Source organism: Acanthisitta chloris, unplaced genomic scaffold (genome assembly GCF_000695815.1).
Source record: "Acanthisitta chloris isolate BGI_N310 unplaced genomic scaffold, ASM69581v1 scaffold6737, whole genome shotgun sequence".
Taxonomy (NCBI): Eukaryota; Metazoa; Chordata; class Aves; order Passeriformes; family Acanthisittidae; genus Acanthisitta; species Acanthisitta chloris.
In genome coordinates this window covers 56,145-71,385 of record NW_008684198.1, presented here as the reverse complement: position 1 = coordinate 71,385, position 15,241 = coordinate 56,145, and the positions used below count along the sequence as shown (strand labels likewise).

Genomic DNA, 15,241 nt, shown 5'->3' with positions numbered 1-15,241 from the left:
GAAGTGGCTTGCCACGTCTGGTCAAATGGTCAGCCTGGAGACCAAGATAAAGACAGGAACACATCAGTCAAACTTAACAAAAGGGAAACAGAACCCAACCAGAAAGTTTACAGAACTGCAGTGATCACAGATCCTAGAAGACCAAGTACAAAAGCAAAGCTCAGTTGAGTGTGGTCACACTGGATTTGTTTTATAAAGGCATAAAGGTGTGGAAGGGAAGCTTTTTGCTGGACCTTTTTTAAAAAAATTAATAATCACAAAGACATGTGAAATTTTAGCTAACATAATTTTCATAATTATTCAAGGACCAAAATGTTATCACATCACTTGCTATTCAAAAAACAGGACAAGCTTGTTAAATATCTCAGTTCTGTTTCACTGAAGAAACAGACAGGGAAAAACCCTAACAACAATAAAATTAATTTTTAGACCTGCATAGCAAAAACTGTTAACAAGACAACAGAGAATGTTATATAAACTACCCTGGATTTTACTTGGAATGGAGTGGGTTCATGTTGTTGGGAAAATGATGAAATATTTTCCAGTTCTTTTGATAACTAAAGAGAATATTAAATAATATCTGTTAAAAGCAAGTATTTGAAGATCAGCTGGCCCAAATCAGTTAGTCACAGAAGCCTTCAAAGAGGCAGCTAGGGAGAGCTATAGGCCACTGCTTAACATCAGCACAACTCCAGACAACCAGCAGATTGCAATTTTATTAGCTATCAAAAAGGGTAAAGGGTTAATAGATGACCTGAGTCAATTATAGCTCAGTCAACCTAGTGTCTGCCCAGGAAAAACAACTGGAGAGCTGTTAGAAATTTATCCGCAAGCACACTAAAATAGGTAGAATAACAATTAATGCTAATCATCATCACATTAGGCAAACTCAGGTTGTGTTAAACAAGATTTATTTTTCAAAGTTGCTTCAAGTGCTCCTGTATCAGTACAACATACACAGACATTTGTAGGTGGCTGAATAAATAGTATGAGAGACTCCAATTTAAGGAGCTGGCTCAGAACTGTATCAGTGCATTTAATCTTTGCTGTGTTAAGAACTAGCTCCCAGCTCTCAGATTGCAGCTGTCAGTTGAAGATTAACACTGTCAAATTATACAGGAGTTCCTCTACCAGCATGTTTGAGATCTGTACTCTTCAATGTTTTCATCAGGGCTATACTATCTGAAATAACCTGCAGCTAACAGAAACATGGGAGAGTTACATGGTGAAAAGGACACATTACTAATGCAGGCCAAAATGGATCACAAAGGAAATCAACTCAGATAAAAATGTACAGACAATTATTCCTTAGGAACCAAGAGCACTGACAATTAGCTATGAATACAATCCTGAAAAGAAACAAGTGTCAAGCATCAAGAAGCCACTAATGGTCTAGCAAACCCAGTCCTGAAAATGAGCTACCACTGAAATTCTGACAAAAGGAAGGAATTTTTATCTTCTTGGCTTTGCAAATACAAAGAGTATGGAATATCAGGAGGAAAAGAATTTCACTCTTGTGTACAAATCTGATTAAAACATTGGAATAATCTGACTGGTTCTGGAGACCATAATCTTAAAAGAGGCATTTAAAACAGCTGGAGTAAGTGCAGAGGATTGTTACTGAAATGACTCAAAGGTCGGAGAAAATGACATAGTGTGAAAGAATCAGGGTATATCCAAGTTGTGCAATACCACCAGACAGAGACAGCCCACTGCTCATGCCAGCTGAGCCTCCTCCAGCACAAACTGGAGCTCATTTGTGTGGTCACTCCCACAGCAGGCTGATGCTGCTGCATAGCTTCTGAAACCACAGGTTCTACCTTTACACAATACTGCTCTGTATTAAAAAGATGCACCCTCAAATAACCAAGATTTTTATTTAAATAGAAGAAAAGAAACAGGAGAGTGGGCAGAAAGAGTGATTTGTTTGCCGTGTCTCCGAACTTTCATAGGGAGAAAATCAAGATAAATATATATGGTTCCCTTATCTTGTGAGAAAAGCATCTGAAAAAATTCATTACTACAAGCTGAAGCCAGAGAAATTTCAATTAGAAATGAAGAGAAACTTTAACCAGGAGAATGATCACCTGCTGGCTTCTTTGAAAAAACAGTACTGGATTCTCCTTACAGAGACCCATTGCATTAGAAGCAAAATTGGTTTTCTCTGGATACACAGCTGTTTATTTCTTCTATTCTTGATGAGGCAAGTACCTTTATAACAAATATCTGTACCTCCCAACAGCTCAGTACCCTCAAGTAACAAACAGCATTTCCTTTCCTACATACCTACTCCTTTTTCTCAGAACTTGAACAAAGTCTCAACAGTACCTCAAGAATTCTAAAGAATGAAATTTCACCTCTCATTTCATGAGAAACTAACCCTTATCATTTCATCTCACCATAAGAAGTACTGGCACTGTTCTTAACTAATGACTCAATGCTGTATCCTGATGGCATTTTTAGTTTTGGATCTGACAACAGTTCAAAAGATAATAGAACAAAAATAGAATGCTGTCTATTACAAGGTTGCATCTTTCTTAAAGAGACAAGAGTCTCACAATCTTATTTCAAATGATGCCACGACAACAATGAAAATAAGACCAATTTTGACATAGAACTGTGAAAGGAGAAACTCAGCAAGTTATGAATGCAAATGGCATTATTGAGATCTGGCATATTAGATATTAACCATGCAAATACTCACCAGTTTGTGATGGCAATGGGAAAGTGCATCCAGGATTTCATCTACAACTCGGTCAGACAGGAAAGAAGCCACTGTCAGCTTTACTTCACTGTGTGATGATTAAAAATGAGACAGAGAAATTTTTAATTCACACAGGAAAATTTTGTCTTCATTACACATTAAACAGTGTGATGACTATCCACGGTGCTGTCACTTTATTTGAAGTAAAACATTAGAGGGTGTCAGGATACACGACTGCAGGTTTCAGAAATAAACTCATGAATCACACAATAAACACAGGAGCCTCTGTACCATATTTAACCTGCTTCTAACAGTTTTCCAAGAGGTGAAATTAAACATCTGGGTAAAATAGTTGAATAAAAGTCAGAAGTGAAACTCAGTAAGGAACACTCTGACACTGAAGTCAGAGAAACACGAATCTCAGACAAACGGGATTAGGACAGTGCTGCCTGTTTAACACTACTACTACACTGAACAACTATTTCCGTTCTATTTCCACTCATTTCCTCAATTCGTTTTTGTGTTTGTCTGCTGTTTGAAGAATAACTGTACCATGCTGGTTCTCCAGTCTGCCAGCACAATTCTGCTACCTCTTTTTGCTCTAGGTAATCACTTTCTGTCTCAAGAACTGTCAGCCATTCCCCCTACACAGACATACATGGAACATGAACACACTCTGCACACTGAACTGAGGTTTCATTGGTACCTCCATATGAAGGAAATGTGTACCTTGAATTACTGCCTTGGGTTTCCATCTTTGGCAACAGTACAAAAGGCTCAGGCTGGGGAGTGCAGCTGATTTAGAACTGACAAGCATGTATGCCTGAGTGCAGCCCAGAGCTCCATCTCTCCAGCCTCTACAGTTTCAAGGCCAACTGCTTCAACTGACACTTGCCAACAAGTAACAAGATTTTTCTTCTACTTTTGTATGTGTGGACTGAGCTGCATTGGATGAATAAAGTTATTTCTATCTGGGGCTAGCACTACTGCTGCAGAAAGCCTGAAGAAAAAGGTAAGCAACTCCTTGGAAAAGCAATGCAATCCACAGGGAAGTAGAATGGTGGCCAACCCACAGTGGGAAAAGAGTGAAGGGATCTTCCTCAGCTACCAACAGTAATTTCAAACATAAGGCAGGAGGGGTGACAGTCTGGCACCCTCACCCCACCAACACCTCAAGCTTCTACAAGTGGAAGAGACAGCATTATTGTCTCGGGGTCAGGATTTGTTTGATGGGGCTGAAGCAAAGAAAACTTATTCCCCGAACCACTTCAAACACACTGAAGGCATAACTGAAGTCTTTAATACCTTTTCCTGCCTATTTTGCTTCATTCTGCAAAACTAATTTCCAAGTCTTACTGTTTTCTTCTTCTGAAAAGATATTAGCATCACAATGTGGAGCGGCATGCTTTTCCATCAAGCAGAAAGGAATTGCAAATGTGTAAGTACAGGTCAACTACATTATACTGCATAAATATATTCCCTGGTATACTTTTGATATAAAAAAAAAGCCAGTAAAATGTCAGGTAAAAGCCTCTTTTTTTAAAGGACAAACTACGAGTTATTTACGGCAACAGTTTTTCTCCAGGTTTGTGGTTTGAATATCCAAGTTTCCATTTTTTAAGTACGTCTGTCTGCTGTGCACAACTCCCACACAAACAAAAAGTTTTAAAGTGATTGCTACAGCTCCAGGACAAGACTAAATGCAGCAACAGACAAGGCACTGCTACCACTCTAAGCAAGTGCAATTTCCTTCCATTATGTTAATTCAGTGTTACCTGAGAACATAAAAAGGTTTAAAAAACGTATCAGTCACAAAAATGTTACTTGTGTACCATAAACCAAACCTTTTACTAAATAAAAGAGAGCACATGCATTAATGATCCAAGTTAAGATCCCTGGAGATTCCAAATATATGAATCTTCTGAACTAAGTCCACCAGACCTGTAGGACAATTTCCTGCTCTTTGAATGCCGTAAAATAGTCTCGTGTGAGTCACAAAAGCATGCCAAAATTCTTCTACTACACAGACACACACATGCAACCCAAAATCCAAATTCTATAACCAATTTTGTTAGATTAGTCTTTTAAAGTACCTAATTTTATTGAGGATATCAATTCCAGACTGCTCCAAGAGGACATTTTTCACAAAAGTGCGTGGGATGGAAATCTTCTCAATGCTAGCCTCAATCAGGTCTTCACGGATGCGAGCTTTCTTCATTACACTCGGGCAAAGGTTTTCCGCCGCATCCACCATAGACTCAAGGAGTGTCTGCAGCACAGTAAGCAAAAAAATAACATTAGGTACTGGGATTTACTTTAGCTGGAACGTGTCAGAATTATTCTGGTGAATAGCATGATGACACTTTTAGACTTGTAGTTTTTACAATTTTTCTTCCTGCTTTATCATCCATTTTGCAATCCAGCTGCAATATAAGACATTTTACAAAATAGCTTTGAGAATCCGGATACTTGTTTTGAAAATGACCCACAACTGTACTTGTTTGCCTTTTCAAATATGAAACATTTACATGTCTGTGTGTTTAGCTGTCAGAACAATAAATTAGCTTCCCTTGTGCACCCATCACTGCAGTGGATGCTCTGCTGCAGCTGCCTTCCCTCTAAACTGTGTCCTGAATCACCAATTTTCATCAATGCTCCAGACCTGCCAATTTGTAAGAAACATCAGTATATGAAGAAAGGAGACTCCTGAGAAGTTGGTATGATGTACAGGGCTGGAATATAGCAGTCAAACATCAGGAAGTAGCTACAAGTATGATTTGAAGTGGGCATGCAAACATTTAATATATGGATCTCATTTACATACATGCAAATCCACAGTGAACTTTAGGTGCAGCCAACCATTTTTATTCATACAGAATCACAGAATGAGCAAAAGGTTGGAAAGGAGCGCTGGAGGTCACCTAGCCCAACCTCCCTGCTCACACAGGTTTCCCTGGAGCATGTTACTCAGGATTGTGTCCAGACAGTTCTGGAATATCTCCAGGGAGGGAGACTCCACAACCTCTCTGGGCAATCTGTTCTAGTGCTCAGTGACCCATACAGTAAAGAAGTTCTTCCTCATGTTCAGGTGGAACTTCCCATGCATCAGTTTCTGCTCATTGTCTCTTGTCCTATTGCACTGCACCACTGAGAAGAGCCTGGCTCCATCCTCTTGACACCCTCCCTTCAGATACTTCCCCTCTCAGCTGCCTCTTTGGCCCAGCTCCTTGAACCTTTCCTCTTAAGTGAGGTGCTCCAGTCCCCTGGTCATCTTCACAGCCCTCTGCTGGACTTGCTCCTGGAGCTCCATGTCTCTTTCTTTTTAAATGGCTAATCAAACCCTCAAAACGAGGATAGAAGAAAACCATATACACTCCAGAAATAGGACCATGTACATGTAACCCTCTAACTCCCTCAAGTTTATTTTCCTTAAAATAAAGTCTCCCCCCCTGCTGAGGGTATAAAGTCAAGTTCTTCCCTCTTAAACCTTCTCTTAGAAAAAGCTTTCATAAAAAATCCTCAATGCTATGAAGTTATGTCAGGAATCCCTTTCAATTGCATTAGATTTGTCTTCTACCTGAGCCTGTGCAAAAAAGTAATTCTGGTTTAAACCCTCTTTCATCACCTACTGGGGTTTTTTTCTAAACCCCATCTCTGACTAGAAGGCTCAAGAGCCCTCACTAAAGGCACAGGTGAGGGCACACTGACATAATCATCCATGTATAAACTTGTGCCAGGAAAAGTGCAGGAAAGCTCTAATGTACACATACAGGGATCACCACGAGCCATAGAAACATTACTAGTGCCCTAATATCACTGAAATATCTTTCCTCTAATTGTTTTCCATTTTCTTATCCAAAAAGTTTAGTATACCTGTGGTCCACCACAGAAAGTAATCATGTGGAAAACTGAATTTTAAATTTACACTGTTTTAACTACAAGGCAACATGTACCCTGTGTACCGTAAACCAGATTCATTTAAAAACACAAAGCAGTATTTTCTGATTAGTCTGGAAACTGTTGTTTGTTCAGATTCCCTCCTATATCAGTTTTACTTCATCTCCAGTCCCAGGAACCCAGGAAATCTATTTCAGGTATCTTCAGAAGCCTATTCAACCAGAAATTAATTTGCCATCAAATAATTTGTTTCAGAGATTGAAAAAGGTCAAGGCTCATCAGCACAGGATTTGAAAACAAACTCTCCATGTCCATTCCCAGCATGAAGTGCTACTTAAGAAAAGATCAGTAAGGAGGACGTTCTCTCCAGCAGCTCTTCCTGCTTCATCCTGAAGCTACCACACTGCTGCACTCCAGTGACTGTGAGGTCTCCTCAGTCTGTGGTGCTTCCAAAGTGGCATTTATAAAGGCACCGCCCTTGGTTCATGCTTCAGTTGAGGTGCAAGATCCATTTCCCCCAACTTTGAATCCTCTAAACAAGTGGGACAAGCAGCAACTATGAGAAGACATCAGATTTTTCATGATATGCCATGTCACTTAAGAGTTTTTGAGCTGTTTTTTAGAATCCAAAGGAGACTGGAAACAGGAAAGGAACAGGACAGAGCCCAGTTTACTGAAATGGCCAACTTGTCTCCAGTAAGACTAAAGGTTGATAACCAAACAGAAAAATGTACTTACAAATAAAATAATAAAGACACAAAATCATAGTTTCATTGGAATGGTATATACTAGGTAAGCCTACATCTAACCCAGTTGTTTGCAAATTGCACAAAAAATAATGAACACTCTACCAATTGCCTTTTTCTTCTCAATCTCACACCACAAGCAAGTGACCTCAAGTTCAACTCCATTGCATCAGAGTTTTTTTCTCCTTACACAGCCCTACCATAACTGGCAATTTTCATGTGTAGATATTGAACAAGAAACAAAAACACAATTACTGCATAATAATTTTAGTGATTCAAAGCAGCATCTTTCAGTCTGTAGCTCTTACAGGCTAAAAAAAATTGATTGATTTTTAAGTCTAGATTCACAGGCAAAACAAAGCAACATGAAGCAGCCACAGTGTACAGGGAAGTCTGATCTTTACAACACTTGACTTACAGCTGTAAGGAACAGCTTCCATAAAAGCTAATATGGAGCTTGTTTCTGGGTTCCTAAGCTCTCTGTACTTTAAGAACTCCTCCCACACTCCCTCCTACAATCCCCAAGCAGATTCTGGGGCAGTATGACTAATGAAGGGCCTTTCAAGCCCCTGCAGCCATATCCACATAGAGTACAAAGAACTAAAACGGTAGAGACAACTGAAGCAGGTAAAACTACTAGAGTTCCTGATGCATCCATTTTTTCCCCATGGCATTTATCCACTGGTGGAACTGTGTAGTCTAACTCAGCCTCTCAAGAGTTACCGATGGATCACAACCATAGAAGTGATAAAGACTTGCTATGTTGAATTCCAACTGCAATCTAAGCACAGTCTTTCAAAATGGATCATGCAAAGAAATGCTGTGTGCAGGTGTCAGTGGGAAGTAGCAGGGAAAACTGAAGACTTTTCCTGAAAATTTCAAAATTAATTTTTAATCAAAAAACTGAATGTACAATTTAAAAGTCAAATAGAGTTTGGATCTCATCTTTAACTGCACAACTGAACATCATTTCTTCAGTGGTGGATTTCAGCTGTGGATTTCACATGACTATTACCATATGTACAGAAACCTTTCCTTGTCCCCTAATTCCACCCCAATAGCTTTCACTGGTACCTATATTGACTGTGAAAGGGCACACATTTCAGCCACAAGACTACAAGTGCCAGTCACTAAGCATGTAAAAAGAAGAGAACAAAGTACCACCCACAGTTAAAGAATCTTGATGTTCAGGAGAAAGATACAGTAAGCAAAAGGAGTGGAGGATGATGGTATCAAAACAAAAAAAACAGAACAGGTGATGGAGCCAACAAACCTTTGCACTAGGATGGAATCTAGGAAGAATGTTTCAAACACTCCTGCTGTTACAAAACAATCACCTTTTGCCTAGGCTCCACTTGTTTTGCATATTTTCCCTTGTGTCTTTGCTGACCTAATAAAGCAGACTGAACAAAGCATTTCCGGGTTCTGTGTGTCCACAGTGACACCAGCAGGAGAAGAAAAATGCAAGAGCCTTGCTGTAATTTCTCCTTTGGTCAACCAAACTTAGTCCAAGATATTGCTTCTCCTTACCCCAATTTCTTCCTTTCCCCCTTCTTCCCTTCTTTGAGTTCAAAAAATAAATTTAAAAAATCTCTTATTTGCCTGAAGAATGTTCTCTGACTTTACCCTATTTCCAAACTTCTTTTTAGAATTAGGCTCTGGTTGCTATGGAAGCTAAAAATCCAAACTCCACTTACAGCACAAAAGATGTTTTTCCCCCAACAATTACAAAAAGAACTGTCCTTATGTGAACTCCCTTATCTCTCTTTATAAATAATAAACTGCTTGCAATGTTTCGAATTGACCTAAACAAATGGGAAAAAAATAATCCTAATCCATGTTCAACACTTTCTCCTCCACGCAAAGTACAACACCATAGAACTTAAAGAAAACTTTCAGCCTTGAGTGTAAAATTAATAAAAATTAGTGTTACAATATACAAAGACCATTATGACTTTATAGTTTCTTGTAAGCCACTTAAACTTGAATGCCACACAAATCAAAAGTAAATGTAAAAGTTAGAATGGTTTAGCTAAAGTGATTTTTGTTGTACATGCATAAAAGCATAAATGCAAGACCCATTAATTCAATCTTATGCCAGGAACTATAAATAACATTCCAAATGCTGAAGAGGCTTTCTCCCTACTTCTCTAAGACTCTCCAAGATGAACTTATTTAAGTGCATGAGCCCTGAACTAAGGGCTGAGATGACTATTCCCATCCCAATAACAGCCTAGAAGCTCCACTGGGAAGAATCTTGTGGATAAATCACTTTCATGTCTGCAGAAATCTGCACCTTATTTCACATAATGGGGGAAAGGAGGAAAATACTAAAAATTGAGCACTGTTTTCCTCCTCATTAACTTTCTAATTTCAAAAACGTAATTAGTAATGTGGTATTATTATTGTTCTTCATTATATTCCCACTGACTGAAGCATTTTCATGTTTTTTTCAGCTGGAAGATCAAAGAATCTAAAAGTGAAGGTTGAAAAGTTTAAATACAACAGAACACAGGCAAAGCAGCTTAGTCACAAACTCAGGCTGGTCTGAGCTGCCTCAGAGCCATATTCTTAAATTCGTCAGCTTCCATACAGATTCCAATTGTTGTTATAATTTCCCCACCATGTCTTTTTCCTGGACTGATACCTTTGCGCATGCTGTATGGATGATTGTTCCTTGCTTGCTATAGAATAAGAGCTAAGATAACTGAAGGTTCAATTTTATGAGCAGGAGCTGGCTGAACACACAGATAAGTACATTTCCAGATTAATGATATCTATTTCAAGAACTGAGGTTTGACAAGCAGCTTGTGAAAAGACTTCCTGTAAAGTTGCCTGTACTGATTCTTGGGGCACTCTCAATACATACAAGTCACCCAAATCAAACAGTAACGTGCAAATTCTGCATCAGGTTCAAAAGTGGAGCCTACAGAAAAGCAGCAATCACTCTGGTGGGTCGCCTTAACCACTGACCTCTTTTCTCCAGGGCAAGAGGCTTCTTAGGGTGCTTGAGAGATGCCTTTATTAAGGGATGAAGTTCATCCCTTCCAGAAGATGAAATAAGACGACAATAAACAGTATGTGCTCCTCCTGCTCACTGCAAACACTAAACACCTTTATTCCATCCGGAGAAAAATCCACATAAGGCAGCCCAAAGCTATAAGAATCTAATAATGAAAGGATATCTTACACAGAAATCCATCGAGAAGTTAAAAAAACCAAAAGTGTGGCACATTTGCATTTAGCAACAGAAGATCTCAGATCTAGTCATTTCTGCACGTGACAGATAGTAACACATCTCTCCACAGACCTTAAGTTCTTCATCCACTACCCTGGTGACTTCTCCAGCCATGGATTCAAGTGTCTCTTGGATTGGATTGGAGAGGGAACCATTCGCTCCTGCCCAAGAAGCTCCACCAAGGTGATACAGATTTGGTAAGAGCTGTAAGACAGGAAGGGTATCTTCAGAAAGTAGGCTCATCACTACCAGTCCTAAAACCTGGACAAATAGGAGAAAACCTCTCTGGCTACATCAAAGTCTTTACAAATTAGAATTATCTTACTGCCTTCAATGCTACCTAATAGCTGATCATCTGATGAAAATACTCTTTCGTGACACACTGTTATTTTAACTCCCACAAAAGAGAAAAGCTGCAAGCACACACTGAACTGTCCTCAGTATTACAGTATGCTGGGAAAGCCTTACTGTTTTGGAGTTCTTGGCATCCCGCATAAGCCGTTCTGCAGATTTGACATCTTCCTGTACAGCATCCACACCACAGTTTCTTAAAGAGTTGAGATGATCTTGCACTTTTACACATATTCTGTCAATCATCTGCTCAAACAAAAGAAATACAAAAGATAAAACATCAGAATGTTGGTCAAACACAAACTTAATCCAGTTCAGGTAGAAAATCAATACAGCGTGATGAGATTCATAGTGACAATACAGCAATCTGGAAGTTCATGATCAGAGCTTGGAGTTATGTCAATACTACTGAAGGAAAGTGCTACATCTCATAAAGACAGGCCTAAACATTGCAAAAATAAATAAATCTTTACCATTAGAAAAAAATTAATGCTTTGGAATATTTCTATGACAGTTACCTCCAGGACAATGGCAAATAACCAACAACTTATACTGTTCAAGTGTTGTTCTGGTTTCTGTAACAAGTTTAATGATGAAAACATTGTTGATATATCTAAGACTCAGGTTTAAAGGTTCCTGAATTGCTAAGAAGCTCAGACAGTAAAAGCAAACTCTATCACTTCCCTTTCAACAATCACTAACAGATTTCTCGTGTCTAAGCAAAATGCAATTGCACAGGCTTCTGCAGTATTCTTTGAAAATGTAAATATTCCTAATTGCAAGGGAATTAAAAATATCAAAGCAGAAGTTTCCATCAGACCTTTCACAGTGGGATACATTGAACTTAATTTGTATCTGCAACTCAATTTATTCAACACTGCTGCAAATTCAGGGCAGGTGGTATATCTGTATCCTTACAAGACATACCAATAAGAAAGCCTGACACACAGTCAGCTTTGACTAGGATATATGATGCAGGGAGATATTATTGTTAAAAGTCTTTATCAGCCCACATATCATTCATTAGAACCGGCTATTTGACATTTTGAAGCAACATCTGAGTCCATGTGTCATCATCATATAAAATCTACAGTTCCACATCTTATATCATTAACAACGAGAACTGAAATAATTTCACAGCATGCTCCTTTTCTGCTCCACATGACTCCTTCTCTTCAAAGGGCTTTGGGGTTTTTTTTTTGGTACAAGTACAAAAAGCTAATTAATTGTTAGACAATGGAAAGTCTCATTGAGACATCTGGACTAAAAAAATAATAAAAAAAGACACTCTGGGAATAATAATGCAATTCCACCATACTAGAGAGTCTTCTCCAGTTCTCTTTTAAAACTGCTTTTAAAATCCAGTACACAGTTTAATATAGAAATGAGTAACTTTACTTTCGAAACAACAAATTGCATTTACTGAAACCTGATGTGTGTGAGATTGCTATGTGACTGCTGATGTGTATGTGCACAGCTAAACCCAACAAGCTATAAAATTAATTTATATGGAGATTATTAACTGAGGGGAAAAAAGGTGGCACTGGAACAGATAAATTACTAAAATAAAACAAAGTGATACTGCTCTTGCAGTTCTTAGTGCCGTTACACTCCATGTACCATTTTCTCTGTTGAGAGGTACAATTTCAGGTTTCAGTAATCAAACTCTGTTCCATTAAATTTTAATAACACAGGTAGAAGAAGGCCACTTGGAATTAAGATTCATTAAAAAAATGAAGAAATCAGAGAAATTCCATTGACTCAGTTGAAGAGCAAACCAGATATTCTTCTCCTGTTTGCTGGAGTCAGCCATTTGCATGGGAACACAACTGGTACAAACAAACATTGGACATTTGAAACAAAGACTATGACAAGTTTTATTCTGCTTACATCACTTTGCTTCTTTACCAGTGTACTGGACTTGAGAACAGCCCTGAGGGGTCCTGGCAAGAAATGCACTAGTACAGACAGAACAGTAAGCTACCACAGAAAGCTCTTGTAGCCCTCTCAAGACAAAGGACAAAAAGATAGAACAACACGTGACATTTAGGAAACCTGGTGGTGGTTGACAAACCCCAAAACCTTCCCAGCTTCAAGCAATAGTTTGAGCTGTGTTATACAGGAAGCCTTTTCAGCTGTCCAGACTGAAAAGACCACAGAAGATTTATCCCTTCCTTTGCTCCCTCTCTCAAACTAGAACTTCCCATGATACCCGCAGCATATGATGAGTTACTCTCTAAGGCTATTTGCTATGGTGATGTCTAAGGTTTACATGGTTGCTCAGTGCTAGGCAGAGAGACTGGAACTGACTCACACCAGAATTGGCACAGCCTTATGATGCTTGTCACACTGATGAGAGAGTGCTGAAAAGTCAGACTCCTGAGCACAAATGAACTAAACCGTTCCTTGCTTCGACAGTAGTTCACTTACTAATAGCTTGGGTCTTTCACACAAGACCTCCCTCTCATGAATGCTTTCTTTCCTTCCAAAAATATTGTAACTGGTAATCATTATTTCTTGGGAAACGTTATTACCCATGAGGTACATCTTACTTTCAGCTACTTGGACAGAATGAGAGAGCATTCTGGCCCCAGGCAGATTTTAGACACTAACAAGTCCAGTAAGGAAGAAGTTCTCACCTGTTGAGTGGTACTGGTTACAATGCCTTGCTGCAGCCGGTACGCTTGCTCCTGTAGGTACTTTCTGGTCTCATGATTACGAAGCAAGTAGTTTTCTATCTGAAAAATAAAACAAAAAGGCCAGACTAGGAAACTGATTTGACTCTGCATTGTCATTTGCTTTCAAATTTGCTGATGGAACAGATTTGGGGACTGACAAGAAAAATTGCCTAATTATTTGTTTATCATCTGCAAAACTTATTCTGTGTGTCTCAATGCTTAATAATCACATTGATAAATATTCATTCATTCACAGACTGGTGAAACATGGTTAAACACTGCTTTTTCCAGTGCTTCTGAAAGAGTCTTCTATTTTGAACAATTCAGTAAGTTACGCTGACAAAGGATTAGATCCTGGTTTGAGAAATATTTGAAGGGACTCAATTAGGAGCTGTAGAGACCATGATGATTCAAGATAGTTGATTCACTTCTTTTAGATGCATTCATCTCACTGCAAAGACAGATTTAAACAGCAATATGTCTGGAGAAAAAATAAACTATCTAAAAGTGCCTAACTGATAGTGCAGTCTCAGTCCAAAAGTCACTTATGGCTAAGCAGTACAGAAATGCTCCTCAAAGACAAGTGATTGCTACTTACAGCTTACCACAATTGTAACCAGCAGTAAACACCTACCATCACAGCCAGTCTAATGGCACATAGACTAACCTCCTAACCTGGCTCTATCAAATTTAGTCAAGTCAAAAAAACCTATTAGTAAATCGTTTAAGATTCATGAAAGGTGATGGATCTGGTCTGAAAGGAATAGAGGAGAAAAGGACGGGTGGAGTGGTGAGCACGGTGTGAAGCAGAGATGAAAAGGGATGGTCACCTCTAAACTGGCAGCAGAGCAAGAACTGGAACACTCTGACCATGCTCCACAGTAACGTAGGGTTTATCCAGTTCGCCCACACTAAGTAAAGTGTGCTGCACAGACACCAGAGCTCAGGAGGTTAGCTGCTATGTCCATCTGGTGCTGGACCAGTGCCAAAAGCACTCTCACTGTACTCAAGCTGTTGTGTGCTGAAGCTTACGGACCCTCCTGAGATGTCAGACAGTCAGTTCAGTTGTCTCTGGACCACCAGACATGACAGCTCAGTCCATGCAGACAGGCTGTCATTCCTACACTCATGGAATTAGCTGCGTTCACAGCACCACTCCCGCGACTGTTACCTTTTTTCAGAGAGAACTTCATTGTGTTGTGCAAAGAAAGCCTGAACCACACATGTTAAACTCAAGGCCTAACAGTTCTAGCAACTTTGATGTGAGTAAAAGAAAAAGCTCTTTGTATGTAATGCCTAATTAACATGTAGAATTTAAATCCCCGTGGCCAGAAGCGTCACAATATTTTTTTCAGAGATGCACCTTATAACTCTAGATTTGAACCTAGCCAATTATATTAAATGAGATGTAAGAAATATGTCCACCCTCCATGATTCAGATTTTTGAAAGCAAAATTTAAATCATTTTCACGCATCAAAGAGAAAGGCACTAACTACCAGCACTTCTTCCTGTGAGAATCGCTTTACTGAACATTTCTTTACTAATAAGGATCATAGATATTTGCTTTTTAATCACAGTTATCTGTAAGAACTATTTATAAGGTTTTTATGACCTTACTCTAGCTGA

The 15,241-nt window shown here is 39.0% G+C and overlaps 1 protein-coding gene across 1 annotated transcript in view; it reads right to left on the bottom strand.

Annotated features, from left to right (window-relative positions):
• LRRC16A (leucine rich repeat containing 16A) overlaps positions 1–15,241 on the bottom strand; it is a gene marked incomplete at both ends in the record, with an annotated part of 69,281 nt that overhangs the window by 101 nt on the left and 53,939 nt on the right. Inside the window, 6 exons of the mRNA XM_009079239.1 lie at positions 1–34; positions 2,705–2,792; positions 4,798–4,973; positions 10,658–10,789; positions 11,054–11,182; positions 13,576–13,674. The exon at positions 1–34 is cut by the window's left edge and continues 101 nt beyond it. Of these exons, the coding sequence (XP_009077487.1) occupies positions 1–34; positions 2,705–2,792; positions 4,798–4,973; positions 10,658–10,789; positions 11,054–11,182; positions 13,576–13,674 (658 nt within the window). The remainder of the gene's footprint in view (positions 35–2,704; positions 2,793–4,797; positions 4,974–10,657; positions 10,790–11,053; positions 11,183–13,575; positions 13,675–15,241) is intronic.